Source organism: Phaenicophaeus curvirostris, chromosome 5 (genome assembly GCF_032191515.1).
Source record: "Phaenicophaeus curvirostris isolate KB17595 chromosome 5, BPBGC_Pcur_1.0, whole genome shotgun sequence".
Lineage (NCBI taxonomy): Eukaryota > Metazoa > Chordata > Aves > Cuculiformes > Cuculidae > Phaenicophaeus > Phaenicophaeus curvirostris.
Genome location: NC_091396.1, coordinates 41,877,800 through 41,905,197, shown reverse-complemented (window position 1 = coordinate 41,905,197; position 27,398 = coordinate 41,877,800). Strand labels below are relative to the sequence as shown.

Below are 27,398 nucleotides of genomic sequence, written 5' to 3'. Positions count from 1 at the left end.
CTGCATAGTCTGATGTCTGGATATCAGTTGCCACTGAAGATGAGTTTGAGCTAGATTTGTGCCAGAGACTCTGACTCAGGTTCCCTCTCACGAACTTTGGTTATCAATGTGATGACCACTAGAAAACAGGAGATGCAGCAAATGGTAGAGGTGAAAGGGGAGAGCACAGAGGAACTTAAAACCTCAGCTGCTTAAAAGCTTTTCTTGGCTAAGTGTTTTGTCAACTCAAGTATGTCTGTCACTTCCAAGCCAGGCATGATACGCCTTATTTACAACGTGTGTGTGGGAGGGTTAATTGACAAGTACATGTAGCATTTGTCACAGCTACTCTGCATGTGCCGGTTGTAAATGCAGTGTGCAGTATATACCTCCATTTCCAAACTCTCTCTGAGAGTGCCTTGGCAACAGCATCTTGCTGACAGCTGTAAGTTTTCTACAGCGTGCCCTGAAGGGGAAAGATGTGGTTCTTAGTAGGTTATGGCTGTAGGCTGAGCATCTGCAGTTAGAGGAAAAAGACTAAAAGATGAAAAGTGTCCCTGAGGTATTGGAGATAAAGTTTTTTGGCAACCCTCCTTTGTCTCTTTGCAGCGGTGCCAACTCTACCATAATCTAATAAGAGTTCATGTTTTTTGAATGATGGTGGGGTTTTTTTAACTTGGGAATCTTGTTTTCCTATATATGCTTTATACTGTGTGACAAAGAAAGTACATAGGGAAAGCAATCTCATGTCATTTGCATGTCTTAAATCTTGTGTGTTCATTTGCTATACTGTGCTTGTGCATCTCTTCTGCTCTGCAAAATGGTACCACTGTAAGATTACAGTAATGCATAGAATAACCTGTGTAGCTGAGGGAGCACGAAGGATCCCAGGTCTCCTCTGCTTTGGCTTTACTGCCATAACCATTAAGGAACAGTGTCAGGTTCCCTCTTCCTTGCTTTACCTTTGGTGCCAAGCATCTTCTGTTTTTGGTTGGTTGCATAATGGGCTTTGCTTAGCAGAAGGTGAGTCTGAATGAATGCAAGATTTTAGTTTTGTTGCTGCAGAGCTCTTGGAGGAGTTGTGGGTTTGAGTGGCTCTGTAGTAAAGAAAGCTTCAAACACGCCTATTTGCTGCTGAATTTTCTTACCTCTGGGCAGTTAGTTATATGAAAGGTGCTCTGACTTGGGAACTTCTGAATGTGACCAGAAGGCGCAACTGCAGATGTCAAGGAAACCTGTGTGTGTTTTATGAGGCATACAGCAAACTCTACAGAGGTCAAGCAGGAGTTCGGGATGCAGCCCTTTCTGGATATAGCTCGTCAGTGTTTCAGACATATTTAAAAAAAACAACGGTATAAAACTTGCATAATCTTATATTCAACTTAAGCTCCTCAATTGGGAACAGTGTCTTTGCATGCTACCAGAGCAAGTTCTGGTTTTGAGTTTGCAACTTGCTTATGTATAATAGGCAAATAAAAGTTCTTTACTTAGCTTGACAAGGAGGTGTCAGTACCGTTGCTAAGCTTTTATTAAAAGGTGGATACTGCTTCTTGCTCAGGAGCTGCCTTGTGCTCAGAACTGTGAAGCCTTCTTTCATGGATCTCTCTAGGAAGTGGCCAACATTACTTTGGACCCTAACAGAGATCAGGTTTTAGTTTGTAACCACATGATTCTGGGTTTTGTTTGCCTTTTTTTATATAGATCATTTGGTCTATTCACGCTTTTTCTAATAGGAATTTTTAATCGTCTTTCCAACTATATAATGGAACTAGTCCCTAAGCAAAATGTCTGCATATCTGTTTCTAATGTTGAATCTGACAAACACAACCTTTTAGGCTGATTTAATTACTACAGAAGTGGCGCCATTGGAAGTCAAGCAAGTGCTAGGACTTCTGTTTTGGTAGCAGTACAGGGGACCACTTTGAGTAAAACGAGTACCCCTGCATTTCTGCTTTAAACTGAACTGAACATACTTTCTTTGTCATGATTTCACTTGTTGCCTTCACAGCAGAGTTTCTTTTCTCTCTCGCCCCCCAACTTCGCTCTGCTCTGTTCCTATTAGGGAATGGAGCCATACTTAGCAATTTTCATTTTTCATTTTATTTATAGCTTCTAGTACTAAAGACAGCTCGGTGAAATTCAGTGCAGTCACTGGCAAGTTTATCCTGGTGGCCTCCAGGGTGCAGAGCAGACAAAGGGACCCAGCACAGCAATAAAAGGACCAGCTGCTCCTCTCTGCTCCGTTTTTGTTCTGAGTCTCTATCAAGCTGCCAAGAGCCTTGCTGGTGACTCTGATAAGTTTAGAATTGAGGTGCATACCAAATATTCAAGTGAGAGAACAAGAAAAGACTGATACAGAAGATAGTGATGCAAAAGGAGATCTAGAAATCCCAGAAATGGCACCCTCTGACTAGAGTGGCTAGATGGGTGCTTGTCTTCTGTTGCGTGGTGATTAAATGTAACATGACTTGAATTGTATACATTTCTTAATTATGACTTGCATTTTAGGAATTCTTTTGTTAAACATCAGCTATGAAAATTTTGGGTTTTCTTCATTCAGTCCAGCTCAAGGTGATGTTTGGGGATAATCACAAAAAGGAGTTGCAGCCTGCAGTACATGTTTTTCCTGCATAAGATCTGAGTTAAGAAAAAAAGCCTGGGTTTTGTGTTTTGTTTTTTTGGGTTTTTTTTAAAATAGCTGTTTGATGGAAACTCTGCAGTGCAACTTCTCACCTAAAAATTATGTTAGACAGGGAAGAAATAGAAGCAATTTTTATTGTGAATTTTGCTTCTTTTTTAGTATAAATTACTCTGACTTACATTTCTAAATCCTTTGCAGTGGAGAAGCAGGTCTTATAATTCCTATTACATTGATGTGAAAATTGAGGTATAAAATGATGAAGTGATTTGGTTGCCCTGGATTTTAGTGAGGCAGCCACAAGAAAATCCACTGTTAGCTGCACCTTGTTCAGGACTTCAGTCATCAAGCATCCTTCAGATTTCCATACAAAAGGATGGATTCTAATTCATGGGAGCACCTTTGTGACTGGCACAGGGACCCATATAACTTGTGCCATGCAGTTCTTGCAGGAGAAAGAAAAATTACACTTCTTCTATCCTTTTTATTTGTCTTTGTTTCATTCCTTTCTTTCTAGATTTTGATTATTTTTGTTTCCTGTACTACAAAAGACGTTTCCTTTTCTATTCATAATTGCCCTCCTCATAATAGCATCCAACATCTTCCAGCAGTGAACTGGGATAGAATTAGCAAATACGCGTGCTTTGTTGTTTTGCTTTTGTTAGTTCCCTGTGGAATTTCATGAGCAGAGTTTGCAAAGGTGGAAGTGGTCTTTTTTTTCTGATTAAGAACTTTGCTTTACTCTTAAGAGAAGGCAGTCAAAGAAGGTACCTTGCTTTTGGCACAGACAAGGTTCACTATGGCTTTTACTTCCTGGGATTTCATCATTTTAATACTGAAAAACACATCTGCACAAAAATATCTTGAGTATCTTGTTTTGCGTAGACAGACAAGCTAGTTCCTTCGGTCCTCGCGGACTGTGCCCATAAACTGGCTATATTTTTGAGGTGTTAGGAGGTTTCTGGTAGCATAGACCAGACAAATTGTCTGCTGAGAGAGAAACCTGTGATCAGTAAGCTGCTTCTGTAGCCATTTGCACCGGAGATGGACAGAAAGGTAAGGGAGGGTGGGTTTAATATCTTTCACTTCAAGCCTTCTGTTTGTAATGAGAGTTCAAGTAAATCCTGGGATGTGCAATTACTCCATGCACATTATTCTTTTGCACTTCCCTGCCTACCTTTTTCCATGTGCACATGTTCGGAGCCGCTGTTACAGTTATATTTTTAGACTACACAAGTAAGGATTATAAAAATTAATTGAAAAATAATCTGTCATGCTTCAATAAGGTATTTGAAATAACTTTTATGAATTTAATGTTAGGTAATGCAGAAGATGAAAGGAACCACAAAGGGGGTAGAAAGAGGAAGAGAGTGGAAGACAAGATTAGTCAGAGAGATGGTAAATTTTAAATGTTACTTGCATTGCTTGGAATTAGAAAATATTAAATATTTTATCAGATTTTTTTTTAACTTTAGTAATTTTGTAGGCAGTTCCTTACATTGAAGGCACTGTGGTATTGAAGACAGATATTGAAACAGAGCCAGTAAAACAAATACAGCTCAAAGGTTGTTTTTTTAAAGAAATATTTTTTAAAAAGTTTTCTGTAACCAGAGGTAAAGAACTATATTTTCTTTTTATCACTTTATGGCAGAAATCTGCATGTTCACATAATCTCTTTCCCTGCCCCCCTCCTTTTAATGCCCCTGCTTTTTTATAGCTTCACAGCATTGTACAATTGCATATCCTTTCTAGAAATACTGAAATGGAAAACCCTTCCCTGAACTCAATTAGCTATTGATACATGAGTGCATAGATCTGTCAAACAACTTCATTTGCATTTGTAGCAAGGCTTGGAGGGCTTAGCTGACAGAAGGGTATCCCACTGTGCAATGTAGAGCTGCTCAGACACAAAGGAAGAGGCTGTTTCTCCCTCCAAGTTAACAATATAAATGAGAGAGATGATGGATGGAAGAAAAAAAGTGTTATTCTTATTTTACAAATTGGGATCCAAAACAGCAGGTATTGCTTGGTGTGTTCCGTTCAGCAGCAGGACATGCTGAAGCAGTTTGTGGTCAGTAATTTCTATAGCTATATTGCAACTGCAGTTTTGCAGTGCAAGTATTTGTTGTGTTGTGTGATGAACTATATTGGTGAACCACTCCAGGCTGAAAATAACCACAAAAAGTAGTAATGCTCGAGTTGCCATTGTCAGCAAAAGCAATGGTTGCCAAACTACATATATATATATATATATGTATGTGTGTGTGCGCGTATATATATATACACACATGCCTAAGGTAAAGTGCCTTTACCCGAGTTATAGTAGAAATCTGTAGCAGAACTGAAGTGAGTCTTGCATTAGTCTAGTGTCCTGACAAGTGATTTTAATTTTCTTCCTGAATTTTAAAAAATACTTCAATAGCTGCACTGCAGTGCTGCAAAAAAGACCTTGTCCCCTATCCTTTATAAGACTGAACTTGAGACAGGAAACCTGAGGACAAAGTAATATAAAATTTTAGGAAATCCAGATTTATATACTTACAGTTCAGGAGTGGCTATATTTTATTTATGAAGCTGTGTTGCCTGTTTATCCTCTGCCTTCTCCCATCACTCCCATCACTTTTCTTGTGCTGCTGCTAATGCAAATGTATGCAAGATTAGGCAAATCCTGGCAGCCAGTTGATGAGAAAACAGAAAGGCCTTGGGAGGAGATCAATTAGTCTCATTTTTGTTCTTTTGTTTTATTTGTTATTAGATACTTTCTCTTCCTATTCCTGAGGAGAGATCATTTAGCAGTCAGGTGGATCATAGGCCATCACTGTGTCCACTGCAATTTGTGCGGCAGGCAAGGTGGCATTTTATACTGGAGGTATAAGTCAGCACCAGCTCTGTGCTGCTGATTCATGGTGCTTATAGAATATCAAGCAAACAGTTACATCGCAACCAGGCCAGCCACCCAGTCTGGTTAACCACACAGACTTGCAGGTTCTTGTGAAGGTGGGATGCAGGGCAGTGATAAAGGCATTGAGGCGTGGGGAGAAGGGAGAGAGGTTGTCTGCTAGAGTATACTGGGGCAGGAGCAAATGCAGGTGACAAGAGCACTGTAAGCTGTTTTTTGCCAATGAAGTTTGGTTTATGACAGGTGCTTTTTTTAAATGTAAATATTTTGGGATTTCAAAACACATACATGGGAAAATAAATTGGGAGTGGTTTGCTTTGTTTTCTTTCTTAACCTTAAGTAATCTTCCATTTCTACTTTATAAATTGAATCAAATGATTAAGTTTCCAGGTTGACATGTCCTATGTATTTGCAAGTCCTAAGTTCGTTTGGTATTCAAGAGTAAAATCTAATGGCTTCAGCAGCTTGGAAACTTAAGGAGGTACTGAATTCAAGTATTGAAAAGATAAGACAAAGGTTATAGTAGTATCCAAGACAAAGGTTATCACGGTATTCTAGTTTACTACTGCTATCTGTTTGAAAGTCAGAGCCTGACCTTATAGTTTAGAACAACCTTGATGTTTGATAAAGAAGTTTGATCATCCTGCTTTTTCTTTTCTCCTTCCTTAATTGCTTCTTTAATGGAAGATGCCAGTGATGGTGGACGATCCTATAAAACAGTTTTGGATCGCTGGAGAGAGTCGCTTCTTTCTTCTACCAGCTTGTCCCAAGTCTTCCTTCATCTGTCTACGCTGGATCGAAGTGTCATCTGGTCTAAGTCCATCCTCAATGCTCGCTGTAAAGTATGTCGAAAGAAAGGCGATGCAGAAAGCATGGTGCTGTGTGATGGCTGTGACCGAGGCTATCATACTTACTGTATCAGGCCCAAGCTCAAGGTATCTGAGGAAAAAGAAGTGCTTCCTTTATGCACAGAACTTGGCTAGTTCTTATGAGTTAATTGCATCTTGCTTTCTTTTTTCCTTTTCTTCTGTTTCTAGGTCATTCCTGACGGAGACTGGTTTTGTCCAGAGTGTCGACCGAAACAGCGCTCTAGACGCCTCTCCTCCAGACAGAGACCTTCTGTGGAAAGTGATGAAGAAACTGCTGAACGGCTAAGAGAAGGGGGAGAAGATGCACACTATTGTGAAATGGGACAAAGTGAGTATGAGCACTATGAAGAAGAGCAAGTCGAGGAGGATGAATCTCAAGAGGAAGATGAGATGAGGTAAATATCAATTAAAATGGTTTCCTACTGAAATTGCATCTTGATTATTAGGTGCAGTAATTGTTCACATAAGCAGATATCTTAAAAATCCATTCTGAAAAATATATTTATTTAGAAAATGACAGCCTGTTATAAATTTGGCTCTTACTGATGGGTTTAATATTAACAAAAATTAGATCTACTGGACTTAGACTCACTTTCGGGATGAAAATTCCAGCCTTGGATGTCTGGGTGATAGGTGGCCGTCAGAACTGCAGTTCTGTACAACTGCTCTTTAAATGTTAAGTGGAGAGAGTTTCAAACAGTAAGGATTTTCTGGAGAAAACCTGCAGTTGTTTTTATCCAGTTCTGAATTTTGGGGGACTGGATGGATACAGTAAGTACTGAAACATGAGGTTATCCATTGGCAGTTGTGTGACATTGGGACGACTTGAGATATTCTGTAAACAAACAAAACAAAAACCAAACCAACAACAGAAAAGCCCAAACCAAAACCACAACCCGATGCCCTCCATCCCCAAACCAACTGACCCAAAAGCCCTAAATAATCCAGCATGATAATTTCAGTCAAGTGATGAATTTGGTATGTGTAACAGGAACGTAAATGTTGAAGGAAACTTTCCCAGTCTCTGAGTCTTTTTCTTCCTTTTGGTAGTCTTTTGAATTGACTGAAGCAAGATTGTTTGCTGCTCTGACCTTTGGGATTCAACAGTTGGAGAGAACTTGCATCTCTTTGAGAAATAAATGTCTCTGGGATATTCCTTCTCTCTTGTGATGGAAGGAGAGTCTTGACTATTAGTTATAAACGCAGACCAGAACATAACCTTTGTGCTTGGTGGTTTAGAACTGCAGTTAGTTTATGTAGCTAATACTGTTGTTCAAAAATCTTAGTAGTTATAGTTGCTGAGAGACGTAAGTGATTTAAAGAAACTGACAGCTGGAGCTGGTTCTGCAAACACATTGCACAAGGTGCAAGGATGGCCAGAATTCTGAGCATTTCTTTAAAGTATGTGCTCCATTGAATATTGTAATTCAGAGACTTTAGAGTAGTATTTAAGATAATGGTAATTGGATGACTACATCAGCTTGAAAGCCAGCTGCTTACCAGTGAAACCTTGAATAGTTTGCTTTATAAATGCTGAATTAGAAAACTGAGGGAAAAGAGAAGAATGGAATTTTGGCATAAATAAACATACTTGTTCACTTTTTCTAGCCCATCAAAGCAAGGAAGACCCCAGGTCAAGTTTCCATTAAAAATGAGAGCAGCCAAACTCAACAATCCATTCTCAAGTCGGAACTGCCAGCGTCAGGCAAGATATGCTTCTCGGAGTCAGCAACACACACTTAAGCAAACTGAACCTTCACCTAAAGTTACCAGGAGAGGTTTAAGAAATATAAAATCAACCACTCCGTCAGTGACAGAGCCTTCTCTAAGACTTAATAGCCGGACCACTCGTCAGAGCCAAAGTTCATTACAAGCAGATGTATTTGTGGAATTACTCAGTCCTCGAAGAAGACGAAGAGGAGGAAAGAGTGCTGATAACACACTGGAAAGCAGCCCTTCCAATTCTCTTGGATTTAGAATTGTTGATACTCCAGACTCGAACGAACGGCTTAGGAAGTATCCAGTTTCTGCCTCAAAGCTTTCTCTTCCTGTTACTGAACCCAAGAGAAGAGGCAGGAAACGACAATCCGCAGGTTAGAGAAATGTGTTTGTCCAGAGCGAAAACCACATTGTCTTCTTTGCTTAAATGTTTGTGTGATAGAGCGAGGGGACTAGAAGTGGTGGCGGTTGGCATTTTTACCACTTCCAACATGACATTTCCTTCTTTTACAGTGACAGAAGTGAACCATAAAAAAAATCCCGGTCATATAGGGAACAAATACTTTATTTGCCAAGGAGATTATCATATCCATATTTGAAATTTCATATTTGCATACAATGTAGAGCTAATAAGTGAATAGAAAGTGATATTTATACCTTAGCCTTATAAGTAAACATTGCACATGCAGATGTTCAGTTACGGCTTTTATGGTTTTGCTGTATTGAACAGTGAAGAACACGGATGAAGGCAAGTTAGTGAAATCAGGAGTGTATACGTAAAACAAGAAGCTGCTACCAGAAGAAAAATGTTGTCTGTCAATATAGGGCTGACAGTGTCCTTGCTTGTTAAGCTAATACCAAGTATTTGATTGCAGGGAAATACTTGGAAAGCTACAATAACCTTTTAAAAGCAAAAAAGACCCAGTGTGAGACTGGAGTGTAAAAAAGCTTGCGCCCTAGTGTGGCAGCCTTGTATTCTGCACCGTTTCTGTCCTACACCATTGGGAGTGTCTGGGCTTACGCACTAACCACCCTGCTGACTACTCCTGAAAGCAGATAAAACGACTCTGAATAGAGGTTTTGTGGAAGTAGAAGTTACGAGCAGGCAGCTTATTCTGGTTTTCTCACATAAGGCTGTTCTTTCAGTGTTTAACAAATTGTTTTGAAATCAGTGAAAAAATCCTTTCCAAAATTAATGTAATGAAGGAGAGTGGAAGGGGAAGCCAGCTGAGTTCTGGTACTTAGCATTTTTTACCGCAAGAGCGACATGTAGTGGTTAATAACAAGGCTGTAGTATAGTCAGTACCTGAAGACAAATGACATGAGTTGTGGCCTGAAATTACTATTTTAGTGCCCAAGAATAATATGGGGGTAGGTTTTTTTAGTTTTTTGATTTTTGTTGTTGTTCTTCTACTTGTCAGGTTTTTGTTTTTACCTGTGGGGTGTTGCTTTCTTTTTCAGAATCATCTCCTCAAGTGTCATTGAACAGGAGAAGTTCAGGACGTCAAGGGGGAGTCCATGAACTCTCAGCTTTTGAACAACTCGTAGTGGAACTGGTACGACATGATGACAGCTGGCCTTTCATGAAACTGGTTTCTAAAATCCAGGTAAGTAGCTGTAGAGGAAACGATAATGTTTGAGTATCTTGTTTGCTGACAGTAAAATTTGGGATTTTACAGCATTGCCCAAACCGCAGTGGGATTCAGAACAACTCTTGCTTTTCAGCTCAAATATGTGGTGCCAGAAATAACTTTTCAAATTGACATGTTACTGGAAAAATTTTAAATATACTTGCCATCAAGCATTTAAAAATGTAAAATGCTTTGATTTGGGGAAAATAAAAAAAGCAACAAAAACCCCTAACCACAAATAGATCACAGGTCTGCTATAGGTAAGCTTATGGTCATTGATTAATCAGGGTCTCTTCCAACCTGGTTATTCTATGATTCTATGATTCATAGGTATTTTGAAACCAGACCTGCAGTAAATAAGATGACTAGATAGGAATAACTTCACTCTAATGTTACCCGTAGTGCAGTGTAGATAATTTCTTAGCTTAGTTCTTAAGTTAATTTCACTTTAGTTTAGATTTTAAAATACGTGATGGCAAAGTAGGTACCCAAAGCAAGCGCTGGTTTAGAAGCTTGTATTACAAGTGGAAGTTCCCAAACCACCTCTGCTTTTCTGTAGGCTGTGCTGGCTTCTCAGTTGTGAGCCACTGCTGGAACTCTCCTGCTCTTAACAAAGTGTCTGTCGTTTCCAAGCCCTCTGGAGCAACTCTGCACAGACATTCTTGCAGGATCTAGAGCTCAATATTAAAGTGCTTTTTTTAAAATAACAGCAATAGCTGTTATGTGAAGACTTAAAAATCTGAATTCAGAGTCACAGATAGCTGGAAGGATTAACATATCTGGACAAAAAAGAATGATGTACAAACGTGAATGAAAGTTGTAAGTGTAGAGGAGGAGAGGAATTTTGAATTAAACGAAGAGGCATGTCTTCCCATTAGAGTACAGGAATTACACTGGGAAGTGCAAGAGTCTGGTGAATGCAAGGAAGCTTCTTAAGAAGGGATGGAGAATTCAACTTAATATTGACCCTGAAAAGAAAGTGCTAGGATTCAGTGCATTCCAGTTTGCCTGAATCAGTCACTAAGGGATAAGCTGTGTATAGTTTGGAAAGAAAAACCTGTACCTGAGTGACCCAAATTTTCTTCATCATGATAGAAATTTTGGTTTAAACCTTTTGCTGCATTTAAGACAATATCAAGAAAACACTGAAACGATTACTGCACAGCAGGTCAGAAAGAAAAATGACATTTTTTTAGTACTCATGTAAACAGCGATTCTAAAGGGAAAGGAATGAAAAATGTGTCAATCTAGTTCTATTTCTCTGCTAATTCATTCTGTAAGTTCATTTGTTGGTTGCATTTGATACAGTAAAGTTACAAGCCATAACCAAGAACCTGGTTTTTAAAACATACAATGGTGCATGTTGGGTACCTTTTCTTGTAACAAAAAAATAAAATCCTTATACTTCACCCCCACCCTGTTTTGTGAGTGAGAGTCATCCTAAAGTTTGGTGCTTATGTGGAATTCCAGTTCTGTGATCTCAATGATCAGTGCCCTGAGGGCTGGGCAGTCCTTTTCCTGTCCTCACTTTTCTCTCCTGGACACTGTTCTGAGTGGCTCTTTGTCTCTGGTGCTTGCATGCTGCATCCTGCTTACTGCAGAAAGGTTCGCTACCTTCTCTGCTACACAACTAAATGGAATCTTAGGATTTCATTTCTCTTGCAAGACAGCAAAGAGTAGTAGAGTAGTAGAGTAAGAATGGTCATTACTCATGATTAAGAATCTTTTAATATTGTAATGTGTTACAGGAAAATGAAAAACTTGAAAATCTTGGAAATAATTTTTTCACTTGACAGATGGGAGTAGCTGGAACACCCTAATGCTTATCTGCTCGAGTAATTTCCTTACAGTTGTTCACAGGGTATTTAGGATTAGATTTATTCATTGAATTGCTGGCTAATGTTTGTTGTGGTCTGCTACTTTAATGATCTAAAAATAGGAAAAACAATACCTGAAAACTAGTATTCAGTTCAGCAAGTGGAGACAGTTGCCTGGGATTCCTCTGTTTATTTAAAATAAATAAAAAAAATCTGCTAATGCATAATTTGCTCAATTTTTTACAGAGATGGATTTTTAAGCTTCCATTTGTTTGTTTATGAATAATTCTTTATTTTTTTCTAAAGGTACCAGACTACTATGATATCATCAAAAAACCTATTGCCTTAAATATAATCCGTGAAAAGGTGAACAAATGTGAATACAAGTTAGCATGTAAGTATTATTTATTGAAAGATGTAATGAAGCCTGTTCTCTCTTTAAAATAAATTATTGTGCTAAAATGGAGCTATGTCAGAGGATTAGAAAGCTTGAAATTGTCTTTGGTTTGGAGTTTGTGGTGGGTTTTGTTTTGTTGTTGTTTTCTTTTTAAAACAAAGAGCATTTACTAATACGTTTTAAATAAGGTTTGCTGAATGTAGTTTTTTCACTACCAAAATATATGATGTGAAGAGAGATAAATGAGTAGCTGAGAAACTGCTGGTAATTTCTGAAGCCTTTGATGTCAGTGAGTGACACTGATGAAATGTTTAGAAAACGTATCATTGTTACTGCTTGATTTGTTTTTCCTTTATTGATAATCAGAAAAATTTAAGAACTTTTACATGGCACTTCTCTGAAACTTGACACGTATGTAAAAACATTTTTGCGTTACAACTCTTTGTAGGACAATCACTGTACTAGTTCAGTGGTGTCGTAGTACTTCATCACACTGCCTTCTCATGACTGGAGACGTGCTAAATTAATTTATTTATTTTTTTATGTACTAGCGGAATTCATTGAAGACGTTGAGCTGATGTTTTCGAACTGCTTTGAATACAACCCTCGTAACACAAGCGAAGCAAAAGCTGGAACTAGACTTCAAGCTTTCTTCCACATTCAGGCTCAAAAGCTTGGACTTCCGATCACATCTGGTAATGTGGACCACACCGCTCCTGCGGCAAAGAAGTCACGAATCTAACCTCTGCCTTCTAAAGGATTTTTTGAGGGAATCTTATGTTCATTAAATGAAACGTTAAATCACGCAGTCGTCATACCTGTTTAAAGCAATAACAACTGTTTAACCACCTTGAAGTGTGGCCTGCACTATATTCTCAATGTAATATTAAGCACTCAGGAGAAAGTAGGAAAGATTACCTTTGCTACAGTTTTTATTCAGTGTCTAATAATTTTGATAGATGTACTGGATACAGTACTGGTTTACAGAGGTTTTGTACATTTTTAATACATTCATGTGTCCAAATATCTTCCAGAAGTACATTGTTTTTTCCTGCACCAAATGACTTTGTTTCATCCTCTAGATTTTGTAGGAGCTGTGGTATTTGGGGCTTTATCAACTCAGATAAAATCTTCTGCTGTAGCACAGTTGAAGAAACTGTGTGTGTTTTGAAACTTGTTTGAGCCTATCTTCTCAACACTACACATGAATGAGTACAACTGCATATCTTTTTAAGTACTGTACCAGTGCTGGCTGGAGGTATTCAGTCTGAATTTATTAAGTAGATATTTATTTAGCATTCAAAGTAATTTGTGAATTTGTTTTGTATTTATAAAATTTGTACTTGGAGATTAAAAACAACAAACCCCAAGAGAGAGTTCCATAACTTTTTAATTTTTTCCCCCCAGTGTGCGGGTTTTTTTGTTGATGTTTATTTCCATCTAACTTGATCAATCAATAAATACCTTCCCATGTCCCTGGCAGTTCTTCTAGCAATGAGTAAATTTACAGGACCCTGCTATAAGTTTCTACGAACAACTTTGGAAGTGTACAAATAAAATGACACATTTTTCAAAGTATTTTGAGCTTCTGGCATTTCTTTTGAGTTACTGCTGCACCACCTTCCTCATTAATTTACTAAGACAAGTTGCTGGAGAGATCACAGCAGAATTCAGTTTCAATGCAAGTACCTCACCCAGCACTTCTGGCACCTGCAGCCAGTGGGATGCCTGGTATCTGAGTGATGCAAATGTTCATCACTGTGTAAGGAGTAATGCAAGAAGTGGGTGTGTACGTTCTATGGTTCTTTGTTAGAAAAAAGATCCTAAGGGGTGTAAAAACCTCATAGCTTTGTTCAGTTGACCAGCAGCTGCTTTAAACTATCTTTACTATCCATGGTAGTTTTACTTCAAGTAATTTAATTTACGTTTATTAAACTCTGAGTCAATAGCTCTAAAACCCATCTAAAACCAGTTCTGCCCACTGGTTGTATGCCATACTCTGAAGAAACAAGATGCAGCAGAAGTTTGGGAGTAGGAGTGAAATAAAACTAAAATGTGAGGCTTGCTGCTGCAGCACAAACACTTTTCTCCCTGTGATTCTGATAGCTTTGTTGGAGCATTAAGACCTGTTATGTTACAGGCCAGAACAATTACTTGCTGTGTAGTTCTGAGGTTTCCTTGCTGCTGTAGTGCTTGCCTTGCTTAAGAGCAGCAAGAATGGGCATTCCCTTCAGCCTACGGAATGGGTGGGGATAGACAGGAGGTGATCAGTTTGGTGTTGGACTTCAGTTGTTTTTTTCTTTTCTTAAAAAAATAAATCCAAGAATGAAAATGGGGAGGGTGTTGTTGGGTCTGTTAATACTTCGGTTTTTACGTGAGCTTTGCCTTGTTCAGCTTTTCCTCTGTCCAGATCAAAGACAGGTTTCTTGTTTCCACCACAAAAAATGCCTCATTTCCTAAGGAATGTGAGCAGCAGAAGACTTCTTTGCAGAGTATAAATTGTACTTGGTATCCCTGCATCTGTATAGTCCCAAGAGGATGTGATTATCCCAGCTAGCAAGTTGGAAAAACACTTGTGTGACTTCTTGTTCACGTGAATATTCCCCATTGACTTAAATATGAATTATTCTTGGGGGGCACAGTGAACTGGAGTGCTGCTGCGGCAGATACAATTTAAATTGTTAGTCCCCAGCTCTTCATTCTTATTTGTCTTTCTCCAAAGTTATTTCCTTCAATAGCTTCCCCTCAGCAACACAACTATCATTTTGAGTTTGGGTGGAGCAAGTGGAACAGTTTAACCCTCTCTGCTATGAGCCAAGTTACCAATTTGTCGTTAGGTTTACAAGTCTAAGGTTTTCCTTAAATGTGCCAAAGGCAAAATACAGACAAGTGCCCGCTTTTCGTATTCGTAAATCATAGACTGGTTTGGGTTGGAAGGAACCTTACAGAATATGTAGTTCCAACCCTATTGCCGGGGGAGGGATGCTTCCCACTGGAACAGGCTCCTCAAAGGCCTTGTCCAGCCTGGCCTCAAACACCTCCAGGGATGGAAAGCCATGACTTCGCTGGACAATCCGTTCCAGTGCCTCACCACCCTCACCACAAAAAATTTCTTCCTCATATTTAATATAATCTCCCCTCATTCAGCTTAAAACCATTACCCTCACCCTTTCCCTGCACTCCTTCATAACGAGCCCCTCCCCAGCTTTCCTGTAAGCCCCCTTTAAGTACTGGAAGGCTGCTCTAAGGTCTCCCTAGAACCTTCTCTTCTCCAGGCTGAACAACCCCAGCTCTCACAGAACCACTAGACTGGAAAAGACCCACTGGATCATTGAGTCCAACCATCGAGTCCAGCCCGTTGTCATGTGGAAGATGCTGCATCCCTCTCATGGTCCTATCTTGAACTTGCTCTAATCCACGTCCTCCCTGTGCTGAGGATTCTAGAACTGAATGTAGTACTGCAGGTGAGGTCTCACAAGAGCAGAGTGGAGGGGGAGAATCACTTCCCTCAACCTGCTGGTCACATTTCTTTTGATGCTGCGTCAGCAATGCAGACCTGCCTGTCCCTAGCTCTACTCGCAGACCCTCTGTTCCTGGCAGTAGGCTGCCTACGCTGGTACTTTCACTGTGGCTTTTTAAGCTTCAGTTCTGCTTTTTCAGATTTATGTCAAGGTGTCTCTTCATGGCTGTTTTATTTCCCCCATGCACACCTCTTTGGAAAATGGGGAATGGTTACATACCTCCCTCGTTGTCCTAGGGGCTGAGATATTGTCTACCTTTCCCCTCAAGCAAACCGGTGTCTTACCAGGATCATCCACCCCCTGTGCCATTACCACCAGGGTAAGGGATGTGCAATGTCTGGGGTGGGGGCACCAAGCCAAAGTTTCACAAAGGTGCAGAAATGGATAGGGCCACAAGCTTCGTCTCCAATTCGGAGGCCCTGGCTAATCGCGCTGCACCAGCCTCTTCAGGAAAACAGACAGTAGGATTCCTGGAACTCCAAGTCCAGCATCTGTCCAAACAGCATTTTGAAAAGATCGGATAGTGATTCTTCCCCTTCTTGATAGCTCCAACATACCTTAACCCTGATAAGTGGCCAGAGACTGTCCTATCAGCTACTTTTCCTGCTATGCAAATTCTTCCACTTTGATTCATGTCAGGGTTAGGAATTACTGAGAAACCACACTGGGCACTGTCTTCTGATGCTCTTCAAACATAACTCTTCCGTAACTGTGAGGCCAGTTCCCCAAGTGGAGGAACTGGGCTCTGACTCAAAGGATTTTCTCTTCCAGGAAATCAGTGTGTTTCCTCAAGCATAACTTGCTCAGCTCCTGCCCACCACAGACTGCTAAAGGTGCGGAATACAAATCCCTACAGTGGCTGCCATTATTAGAAGCTTCCCTTCCTACCCAAGCAGGACGAGGTGGAAGGAGACGGCCTGTTCTAGTGCTGGGTGTAGCCGTGTGTGGTGATTGCAGTCAAGCTGATACTGGCTGTTTATGCTGAAGTGTCAGCTACCAGCACCAATGTAGTGAAGCTGTTGTGCCAGATCCCTTCACGTGCATTAGGAGGCAGGTGATCACTTTGATGGGCATAACTTCTGGAAACCTTTAACAACGCTGGGAAGCTTGAGTTGCTTCGGTCTGCCAGACTGTGTGACAGATGTGAGCCAGCACTCTGTGAAGGGCTTGGGCTGGGGCCACCAGCTGGATGGCTCTTGTGTGGAGGGTGAGGTCTTAAATAGTGTAGGAGAAAGCACATAAATGTTAGCATTAACAGTAAAGGAAGATGACTTTAGCATAATCTTAGCAAATACGGGCATTCGAAACCAGCAAGAAGCGGCTGAAAACTTCCAGACCCTGAGCAGCCCAACTTGCTGCAGTCACCAGTTGCCCCACAACCAGCCAACTCTGAACCTACCGCAGTCCAGAAGAAGAGATTCTGCTATGGACATGTGCAGGGAGCAGATCCCTGGACACACCAGACCATGCTGGAGTCCTACCCAGCATCGTGTTGCTGCTGGACTGGTAATCTAGTACTTTAGGATTTAGGAGATTACATGTGTGGTTTATGAATTTTCAATCATTGATGTAACCACTGAATTAACTATTACCATGCAACAGTCTTGTATCTTCTAAGGTTTATTTGTTTGTATTCGAACAAGTAAGGTCTAACACTGGTCACGTTGCCTAGTGTGGATCGCTGTCATAACTAATTGCAACAATTCCAGCTAGCACTTCTTGAGGCTACCACAGACTAATTCTGTTTAGACTGGGAGTCAGCAATTCTACTTTAAAAAAATTGCCAGCATTCAGATGACTGCAGGTAGTTTTCTGTACAGCATCCGGCTCAGTGCTGCAGCTCCAGGAGATCCCTCCTCGGCACTGCTAAACCGCCAGCTTTATCTTCACAACAGCAACTTCTTGGTCTAATTCTGCAGCGGCACTGCATCCAGCTTACTGTAAGGGGGTACTCTGAGATTCTCAGCCTACTACCATTGCCTTCTTACTCCTGCCCTTCATCAGCAACCTATTTGCCTTAATTTGGTGCTTGCTTAAGCAGTGCTCTGTTAAAACTTTGCCTTTAAGTACACAGATTGTATTTATGTCTGGCATGAGGCCTGTGTAACAACCTCTCTTGGAGCATCCCTAGGCACCACCAATAAGAAGGTTTCCCATTTTTGGGCAGTCAGGTTTGAAAATGTTTGGATTAAGAGAAATGCAAAAGGTAAAATGACTTCTCTGGAAATCAGAAAAATAAGAAAAATGGATGAGTGAAGCCATCAGCTTGGTACCCACCTGCTTCCTAATAGTGATGCTGAAGTAGCACCATCCCTAAAACGTCTGTGTATTTGTGGATGTATTTGTGCATATGTGTGCAAAGTTTTGTATTTTTTATGGCTGTAAGCCCCAACTATAGAAGCAATGCTTAACATTCCTGAATGTGGTACTTTTGGAAAAGGCTGCCCAGGGATGTAGTGGTTGCCCAATCCCTGGAAACATTTAAGGTCAGGTTGGATGGGGCTCTGAGCAACCTGATCTAGTTAAAGATGTCCCTGCTCCTGCAGGGAGATTGGACTAGATGCCTTCATGGTCCTCTCCAACCCAAATTATTCCATGATTCTATGACTCCATGATTCTATGTCTTTAAAAGGTGCATCACCATTAACTGGGAAAGTGCTGGTAAAACTGTGATATACTCAGACTGTGAACAGTGCTGGGACCAAAGCCCGGTTTCTCCTGCCTTCCCCTGCTTCCAGCAGCATCCACAAATCCGAACTTCAGTGACAAGGTGTGGCTGGGTCTGCATTTATGCTTGGTTTCATTTTTTAAGTAATCAAACAAGCCTGATGTGCCGTTGGTGAAACACTCTGTCCTCAGCCACACACCTGCAGCTGCTTTCTGGCAAACAGATGCTTTTCCAAACCAATAGTTTTTAATATTTGGAGTGCATTAAAATGCTAAACATCAGTATGAGCTATACTTGAAAAGTTTTCAGTGGCAGAAGGCTACAGGCTGCATATTTTTTTCCAAAAAGTGCACTGATGCTGACTTTGGGTTTGTTTCTCTACTGTAACATATCTGTTTTCTGGGGTTGTAGCACATCTTTTCTGGAAAATTTCTGAAACTAATTTTATTTTACTTTTTTAGATGCAACTCCATCTTTAATTTCTTTTTTTTTTTCAAGTATGAAAGAAGTAAAAAAACACGTTTTCTGGTCCTCCAAACACAGGAATGCATCATCTGCTGCCTTGTAAGAGGCTCTGGGTAATACAGGAGGCTGGCCAGGGTCAGAGGTGTTTGGCCTTGTCTGAGAGCCCCTCACTCTTTGCCAGAAGGGAAAGAGAGCAGTAAGCACCGACGCTCTGCCAGTGCCTTCCCTGCTGCTTACAGAGCATATCCAGCTGTTCAGGTCACTCGCTTTTGATGATAGAAATGTTTGATTGGGCCAAGTTTCCTACAAAGATGCTATGTGACAGCGTGCTTGGCAAAGCGCTGGCTGCTGCCCACAGAAGATCAGTTTTCACTTATTCTTCTCTACAGTCGTTCGCTTTTCCTTTCTTAGATTGGTTTCAACAAACTACGAAAGAAAGGGTCTTTATTCTAGTAATGGAGCGTCACTGCGCCAGCATCGTGTCGCAGGACAGAACTATTTAAAGTGTGTACAGCCTGAGTTAACACTGCCGTCCGTGGAACTGAAACCAGCATGCTTATGCTACAACATCCCTTGCAATAAAGTTGTCTCATAGAGGATATTCCTGCTCTGCTAGGGTAATACACAGTCTGACTTGAGTTTTGGTGATTTCTATTCTTATTTTACCAATTTATTTAGGCTTTAAACAGCTATCTCCTAGATTAACAGTCCTATAAGAACATATACAATAATCCATGTGCTTTTCTGTTTTCCTTCCCCAAGTGCCTTACAGCTAAAATTCATTCGGAGAGGAAGGGACTTTGAAGAGAGAGGCTCTGCTGTGGCTCGGCTGCTGTGAATCATATGTTCAAAATGGCAGCAATGTGAGCCAGGATGCTGAAACGTTTGGGGTTTTGGATGGCTGTTCTGCATTTGATTCTGGGCAGCGTGGGGATTTGCCTGTGGGATCAGGGCTTCATAGCTGCCTTTCGCAAGCATTCCTGTACAGATCCCACCATCAGAGTCACATGCTGGGCTCTGCAGTCCTGGCACCACTCGAGAGTGCTGCTGTTACCAGAGGACACTTTCGCACTGACCAACGGGTCCCGCCATCCAGCAACAGTTATAAATATTCCTGTGCCCCTGCCATCCTAAAGCCCATCCTCAGCCACCAGAAAGTGACCTCAGCTCATGCATTTATCATGTTGGGTTTAGCTAATGTTTTATTTTTAGATTGCTATCTGAAAAAAAAAAAAAAAGTAGATTTAAAGGCAAGATAAAATTTTTAAGAAACATGCTTTGTGAGGAGGTTTTGCAGTGCTTGAATACGTTTAGTTTGTGCCTCTTTTGTTTTCATAGCTGTCTATCTTTGCTTCCAAGAGGTTTCTTAGAACCAGTCCCTAGGTTAAACCTTCGTGAAACAGGATTTCCTTCCATTCACATGCAATGTGGCAAACTGAGTCCTAGGTCTGTCTGCAGCAATTTTAACAGTATTAAAACTCAGAACCACAAATGTCTGTTCTCCTTTTTGTCCGGCCTTTGTGACTTCCAGTCTAAAGGGGCTATATGAATTAATCTCTCCTGTCCTGGCACTCTTGTGATGGCTTTCTGCACCTCCTGGGGAGGATTTGATGCTTTTCTAGTTATTATTTTTTGTATTGTGGATTTTTCCTTACATCACACCTACGATGTCACAGAAATGCTGATCATGATTAGAAACCATCCCTTTTCCAAGGACCTTATACTGATGCAATGATATAACCCTAGTAGAAGGCGAAGCACGGAGTGATGAAGGCTCGTAGCAGAAATAGGCCAAGGCTGCAAGATTTGGGATTGGTGGCCAAAATCTGCATGCAATGTGCGTACAGTGCTGCTTTGCACTTGTCCAGCCATAGTAGAACAAGGATTTCTCATCCCACGAGGAACCCCGTCTGTCTCAGGTGGCTCAATTTGGGGAGGCTCTTTTGTAAAGAAGAGCATAATAAAGTTGAATCATAATATTCCTTATGTGGCAGCCTGCCCCTTCAACTTCTTGAAGGTCTGCACACATCTATCCAGAAGGGAAAGAGCTATCTGAAATTCTTGCCACCTTTTCCTGGAGGCACAGCAGTTTAACATGTGTCATCTGCTGAGATGTCTGACTGCATCCGAACTTTTGACATTCATCCTCCTGCAAATCAGGCTGAAGCCATTCAAGAAATGACCCCTCCCAGCTGTCTTCTGCTGAGAGGAGTCACTGCTCTGTGGCTCAGAAACCAAATCAAGATGAAACCACTGTTACGGAAGTTGTAGATATAGATTTATTTTGGTGATGCTACAATTCTCCTTACTCCTTCTTTATGTAAGTTTTATTACATGTATGTACTAAACTTTACATACTGTGAGCAAGTGAAGAACCACCAGTTGAACCACTGCACAGAGTAAGAACAGAGACCACATTTTTAGCTCCATTCTGATTTTAAAAAGAAACAAAAAAATCTGCTTCTGTGCTGTGGGAAATCTATTGAAATCCTAGCGTAGGAGGCAGCAGTATTTGACTTCCTAAGCTTGGAGGGAGAAACTTAGAGACTTCCAGCATAAGGACTATCATTTAATTTGTAAGACATGGGAGAAAGAGAAAAAAATTGCTGAATGCTGCTGAAGCACATGCACAGCAAAAGGACATTGCAGCTGTCAGAGAGATTTGGCTCGAGCAAGGCATACAACAGTGCTGAATAGACATTGTAGTAACAGACAACTTTCTTCTGGTGGCAAAGGCAGGGCATTTTTGCCATAAAATAGAAGTGGTGAAATTGCTGTTGAGGAAGCACCTCCTGGGACCATCATGTTGATTAACATCCCTGCTAACCTTAGGCATCCCAGTTTTATGGCTACACTAGAAATTCCTGACAGAAACTAGCAAAACTATTTACACCACCTTCTCTGTTTTACTTGTATGTGTGCCCTTGAATAGTGCTAGGGAAGTAAGAGGCTGTTGGATTTGTCTGCAGCTGTAAGCAGATGCTGTGGGCTGGGGGAAAGGTGCTTAAATAGGAGCTTCCAGGCGTGACTTCTCATGCGTTATCCTCCTCTCTGCAGCAGCTCCTCTGCTGCAGGCACACATCACCAGAACAACATATTTCAAACTAAAAGCGGTGTATTTCATCTGAAAACAAGGTGGTAGTACTGGATACAGTTTTGGGTTTTCTTCATAATGGTTTCATAGCTGCATGCTTTTAGTGTGAGAGATTTTTCAATCCTAGAGGACTCTGCCATTAGCTCATTTTATAGGAAAAAGTTATATATACAGAACAAGAACAGAAAGGGAACGGATTATCCAGAAGCGGTTTCTCCAGGTGCCCGATACATCTGGCAAATTACAGCATTGCTTTTTTTTGTGGCTTGAAGAATACTTCTAGACTTTTATTTTATTAGAATAATTAAATAACAAAATCTATACCTTGCTTAGTGTTAAAGCCTGTTCTTCCAAAGCACTCTGGCAGCTCTTCTCCTGATTCATGTACCCAGCCTACAGGTCAGCTATATATGCCTGAATCTAAAGGTCACTTTGGCTCCCTTCTTGCTATTTCACAGTTATAAGCCTTATTCTGTGATGCACAGCCACTACCGTGCTCCCAGAAAATGATGCTGTTTTTCACATTTCCTCTTTTTTTACCATATTGCATCCATGTCTGCTCCATAGCTGGGATTCTGCTTCACTGCATGCACAGATATATGTGTGATACATCAGTAGCTGGAGATAATGGCCAACATCAAACTCCTTAAACCCAGTGTTGTCAGAGGATGCTTACTGAGAAGGCAAGTCTGACTTTGCTGTTTGCTTGAAACAGAGGTTTCAAGAAAGTACTTGTTCTGACTGACCTACATTTCCTTCTTTAGGAGGAGGGATGGCCTGGGGTTTAAAGCAGGGATGGGAATCCAAGCCTCCCTGCCCTGCGCCTGAGCCCACCACAGCCTACCTGGGTAACGCCAGGCAACTCATCAAATAGCATGGAATCATAGAATCATAGAAACATAAAATAGTTTGGGTTGGAAGGGACCTTGAAGACCATCTAGTTCCAACCCCCCTGCCATGGGCAGGGACATCCCACTACATCAGGTTACCCAAGGTCCCATCCAACCTGGCCTTGAACACCTCCAGGGATGGGGCATCCCCAGCTTCCCTGGGCAACCTGTGCCAGGGCCTCACCACTCTCATGGTGAAGAAATTCTTCCTAATGTCTAGTCTAAATCTGCCCTTCTCCAGTTTATACCCATTTCCCCTCATCCTATCACTACAAGCCTTTATAAATAGTCCTTCCCCAGCTTTCCTGCAGCCCCTTTTGGGTACTGGAAGGTCGCTATAAGATCTCCTCAGAGCCTTCTCTTCTCCAGGCTGAACAAGCCGAACTCTCTCAGCCTGTCCTCATATGGAAGGTGCTCCAGCCCCCTGGTCATCCTTGCAGCCCTCCTCTGGACCTGTTCCAACAGCTCCATATCCTTCTAACACTGAGGATTCTAGAACTGGAGACAACACTCCAGGTCAGGTCTCACATGAGAGGAACAGAGGGGCAGAATCACTCCTTCGACCTGCTGGCCACGCTTCTTTTGATGCAGCCCAGGATACGGTTGGCCTTCTGGGCTGCAAGCGCACCTTGCTGGGTCACGTTGCACTTCTCATCACCCAGCACCACGAAGTTCTTCTCTGCAGGGCAGTTCTCAATCACATCATCCCCCATCGTGTACTGAAAACGGGTATTGCCCTGATAAATAATGCTCATCCAGCAAGGATACTTCATTCATATTTTTAATAAAGAGATTTAAGACCTTGGAATCAAAATGCCACAAGTAGAAGTGAAAAAACCAAAATACTGTCTTTACCATAGAAGTGAAAGTTGTTTGGAAAAAAGTGAATAAATTGAATAATTGATATATTCAGTGGCTAATCTTATAAATCCTTCCTTACCTGAAATTATGCTGTAACTTCATGTCAGCTGTGAACAAGAGGCAGCAAGAAGAAAGTCTTAGGAAGAAACTACTCCTGGGGAAAATGCATTTTGCAGGGCATACAGGGATTTACGAAGGCTAGCAGGGTAAACAGTAATTACTTTTTCTAGTGCTATAAATGTGCAAATCTTTGTGAATGTTGAACACACGCTAATTACTTAAGTCATTTTTATCTTCTATTTTTATTAATAAGGCTGAGCAAATTTTCCCAGTATTTTAGACTTCGGGGGAATTTTTTTGTCTGTTTAGCCTTTTTTGTGCCATTAGTTTCCACATTTCTCTCACAGGAGTTATCTTTATTTCCTTTTTTGTTATGCTTAAACACCATCCCTAAAATGATGTCATTGCAAGACATAACATTTTAATTAAATCTCTTCTATTGTCTACTGACCAATGAGAGGCCTGTGGCTGCTTGGCATTATGATTCACTGGCATGTGTGACTTACCAGGCGCGGAGCATCACGGGTGGAGAGGGGGGAATTCCACCCTGCCCCAAAAAGCATGTGGCTGCTGCTCCTCGAGCATCCGCGCTGGCTGCGCTGGGTTTATGCTGCTTCCTCCTGCCTGCTCTCCTGGCGCATGGCTGTAAGCTGAACTCGGCCAGGGAATGCAGATAGTGGAAGAGCTTTCCAAGGAGGGGGAGAAAAAGAAAAAGGGCTTTCCTTCAGCCACATCGCTGCACGGTCAGAGAAGTGGCTCCACTTGGCAGGGAAAGGGGCTGCTGAAACCAACCGAAGTATCACAGCATTCAAGTCGGCGTTGCAGCAGGAGGAAGTCTTGCCCCGCCTCTATGGAGATACAGCCATATCTCCTTGTTGCAGCAAGAGGGTCGGAGGGGAGGGAGGGATTCTGGAGCCCTGGGTGGTGGCTGCGGAAGGCAGCTGGCAGCAGGCAGCACCTTCGGGGCCACGCTGGGGCTGCTGAGCATGGCAGGAGCTGGGCAGCAGCCTGGAGCGTGACTCAGACGGAGGCATGTCCTGGCAGGGAAGACGAGGGTGTCCAGCAAGGCTGATGCAACAGATACAGCTCGCTCCCATCTCCAAGGTGGGCAGAGGCCAGCAGGCACGGCCCAACTCCTCAGTGAGCAGCAGTCAGCACCTTGCTCATCCTCACCCCTGCCGGTGCCATTAAGAAGCTGACTGATAGCTCAGAGACCCAGTGGGATTCAGGGACCACATCAGTGGAAGAGGCTGCACCAGCAGAAGTCACCCTGCTAAGGACGGTGGAGCCTTATCGGGGAAATCGGTCTCCTGATCCGATGGCAGGGCTTGCTGGGGATCCATGGTCCAAGCCAGTCCACGCATCGCTGCAGGCTCTCAGGCTCAGCACACACGGGAGGTACTGCAAGTCTTGCTAACTTGCAGCAAATTCACACCAGGGTCCATCACTTACAGTCAAATAATAGGTTTTCTATAAAATAAATGTATCTGCAGCGTAAGGAAAGACATTAAAAAAACTCGTCTGCCTTTTGCTGGGGTTTTCTCTAATGCTCTTTTACAAGTACTTAAGATTTTATCTAACATTCCTTTCACTCCCACTGAAAATACAGAATTGTTGGAGGGAAACTGGACATTTTCCAGAGGTATGCAGGAGTGCAAAGGGAAAAGTAAGTGCCCTGAGCAACAGATCTCATCAAATGCACTTTCCAATATATTTCTCCCTCTTGAGCAATTCGTTTTTTTAACTGAACAACAGTAAGGCTTTCTGCTATTTCAGTGCACACCTGTGCAAATTCTTCTGCTTTTCCTTTGAAGTCCTCTTCCGGAAGATAATTGGGCAACATCACACGAGATCTGATGTCTCCTAGCAGAAACCAACAATTTCCTGAGTTGAGCTGGTAGGCATACAGCCCCACTTTCTTCTATATCAATGAATTATTTTATGAAACTTAATTACTTAATTAAGGATCTTAATTACTTTTGTGACCTCTATCCTTCTGCCAGATTTAATTCAAATAAGCTAACAAGTTTAAAAGTCACTGGGACAAGGACTAGCCCAAGTGAGGGAGAGGATGCCTGAGGAGGCCAAGCACAGGCCTTGCTTCCACAGGAAATGAAGCTGAAATTGTAGTGTTGAATTTAGTGACACTGACTGCAAAGCAAGGAGGATGTACAGGATACAGAAAGAAAGGATCAGGATTTCAGACAGCTTCGATGCATAAGGCAACTTAGCCCATTATAATCACTTTGCACTAATGAGCATTCAGGAGTTGAATCCAAACTAACAGTGCCTTCTACCTCACGGTGAGTCATTTCTTCCACCCACAGAGGGTGAGGAGGGGTTTGGAGGGCTTCCTCAGAGGCATGCCGCTCCACATAGGGTATCATTCATAAGCTTTTAGTGCTGCTGCTGCTGCTGGGCACTCTGAATCATAGGGCTATTTCGGTGGTGCGTGGTGGGATGCAGGTCTTGTAGCACAAGGGTAGTGAAACTCAACGCCTCCTGAATGCAGTGAGATGCCAAGGTGGGGAACCAGCTTTGTCCAAGTGTGCTCCTGCAGTAAGATTTGCTTGGTCATTATTGCTTATGGCTGGATACTGGCCATTTCTGTGGCCTCCAAGGTCACCACTGGGCTCTGTCACAAGTTCCTTCTCTGATGGCTGCAGTCACTGCAAGTCCATCCATCATTTTATTGAAAGTGAGAAGCCCCTTTTTGTTTACCCGTGACCCGTTTTTCATTGCAGACAAATGTTCTCTGATTCTGGTGAACTCATTCTTTCTCAGGGATTTCTGTCAAGTCATAAAGTACTCCTTCAGCCTTGCTGCTTCTGTACTCCAGAGACTGCCAGGTACTGGCCAGTGATGTGCTGCAGCAGCCCTGTGTGCCTGGGTGCCTCAGGTATGCACCTTGCCAGGTGAAGGGAATAACAAGCGCTTCTGATTGATTATGCAGTTTCCATGGTAGTAAAGACGGAGGGTGAGTCACACGGGGTTTTGGAGTTGTCATCCCTGGAGCATTACCTGGAGATGCCATACAACTCCAGAGGTTGTAACTCTTTCTCCACCTGTTTTTTTTTTTTGAGTTTTTTTGTGAGCCTGGGATGTGCAGTGCAGCGGCCCTGCGCGGGCAGCTGAGAGCGCGCTGCAAGGGCATGAGGTTGGGGCACTCACACAGCAGTTCCATGGTATGGAACGAGCATTAGAAAAACCCTGCTGAGCCAACAGCGTGACTGTAGTCAGTGGCACTGGAGGACACACCGCACATGCACACAACTACTCTCTAGGTCCCACACTCCTAGCACTGAACAGGCAGGAAGAGTGAAAAGGCGGCCATCGGCCCATCAACTGGAAAAAAAAATTGAGTCTAATAGATTTGCTGCTTTCAGCTGAGTGGTATTGGGAGCCGAATGTAAGGAGCTAGAGTGGTAATGTAGCTCCAGGTTAGTGATTTCCAGACTGATAGGCTGAGGTAGGTAAATACATGACACACGTGTTGGGTAACATTGGTCTGCTGGTTTCACCAAGGAGCTATCAGAGGTTTTTGAGGAGAGGGAGCTGATCGGCCACAACAGAGGCTGCGAGTTGACACATCCAGCCTGCTGAGATCTGGGTCGGTGAGGAGCTCTCGGCTTTGGGACACGCAGCTTTGAGGCTACTCAGCCCAGACAACCCTCTCCTCCGCTCAGAGGGGCTGGAGGCAGAACACTCTGTGTCTGGTGCCTCGCGCCTGCCCAGCTCAGAGTAAAATGCTCTCCGGCGCTCTATCCGGCTTCATTTTTGTGAGAATTAATTGATAAGTTTTGCTGCAGCTGGTTTGTATGTTTAATTATGTTGTCATATAAATCTGTCTTCATATAAATCTGTCTTGTATTAAGAGACAATATGCAGAC

At 42.1% G+C, this 27,398-nt stretch overlaps 1 protein-coding gene across 2 annotated transcripts in view; it reads left to right on the top strand.

Annotated features, from left to right (window-relative positions):
• The window catches only part of BAZ1A (bromodomain adjacent to zinc finger domain 1A), a 65,125-nt gene extending 51,601 nt beyond the window's left edge, over positions 1-13,524 (top strand). For both annotated transcript variants that reach the window (XM_069858436.1, XM_069858437.1), the window contains 6 exons: positions 6,204-6,451; positions 6,554-6,780; positions 7,994-8,478; positions 9,566-9,711; positions 11,859-11,946; positions 12,501-13,524. In XM_069858436.1, coding sequence (XP_069714537.1) covers positions 6,204-6,451; positions 6,554-6,780; positions 7,994-8,478; positions 9,566-9,711; positions 11,859-11,946; positions 12,501-12,691 — 1,385 coding nt within the window. In that variant the 3' untranslated portion in view covers positions 12,692-13,524. The remainder of the gene's footprint in view (positions 1-6,203; positions 6,452-6,553; positions 6,781-7,993; positions 8,479-9,565; positions 9,712-11,858; positions 11,947-12,500) is intronic.
• The last annotated feature ends 13,874 nt before the right edge of the window (positions 13,525-27,398 follow it).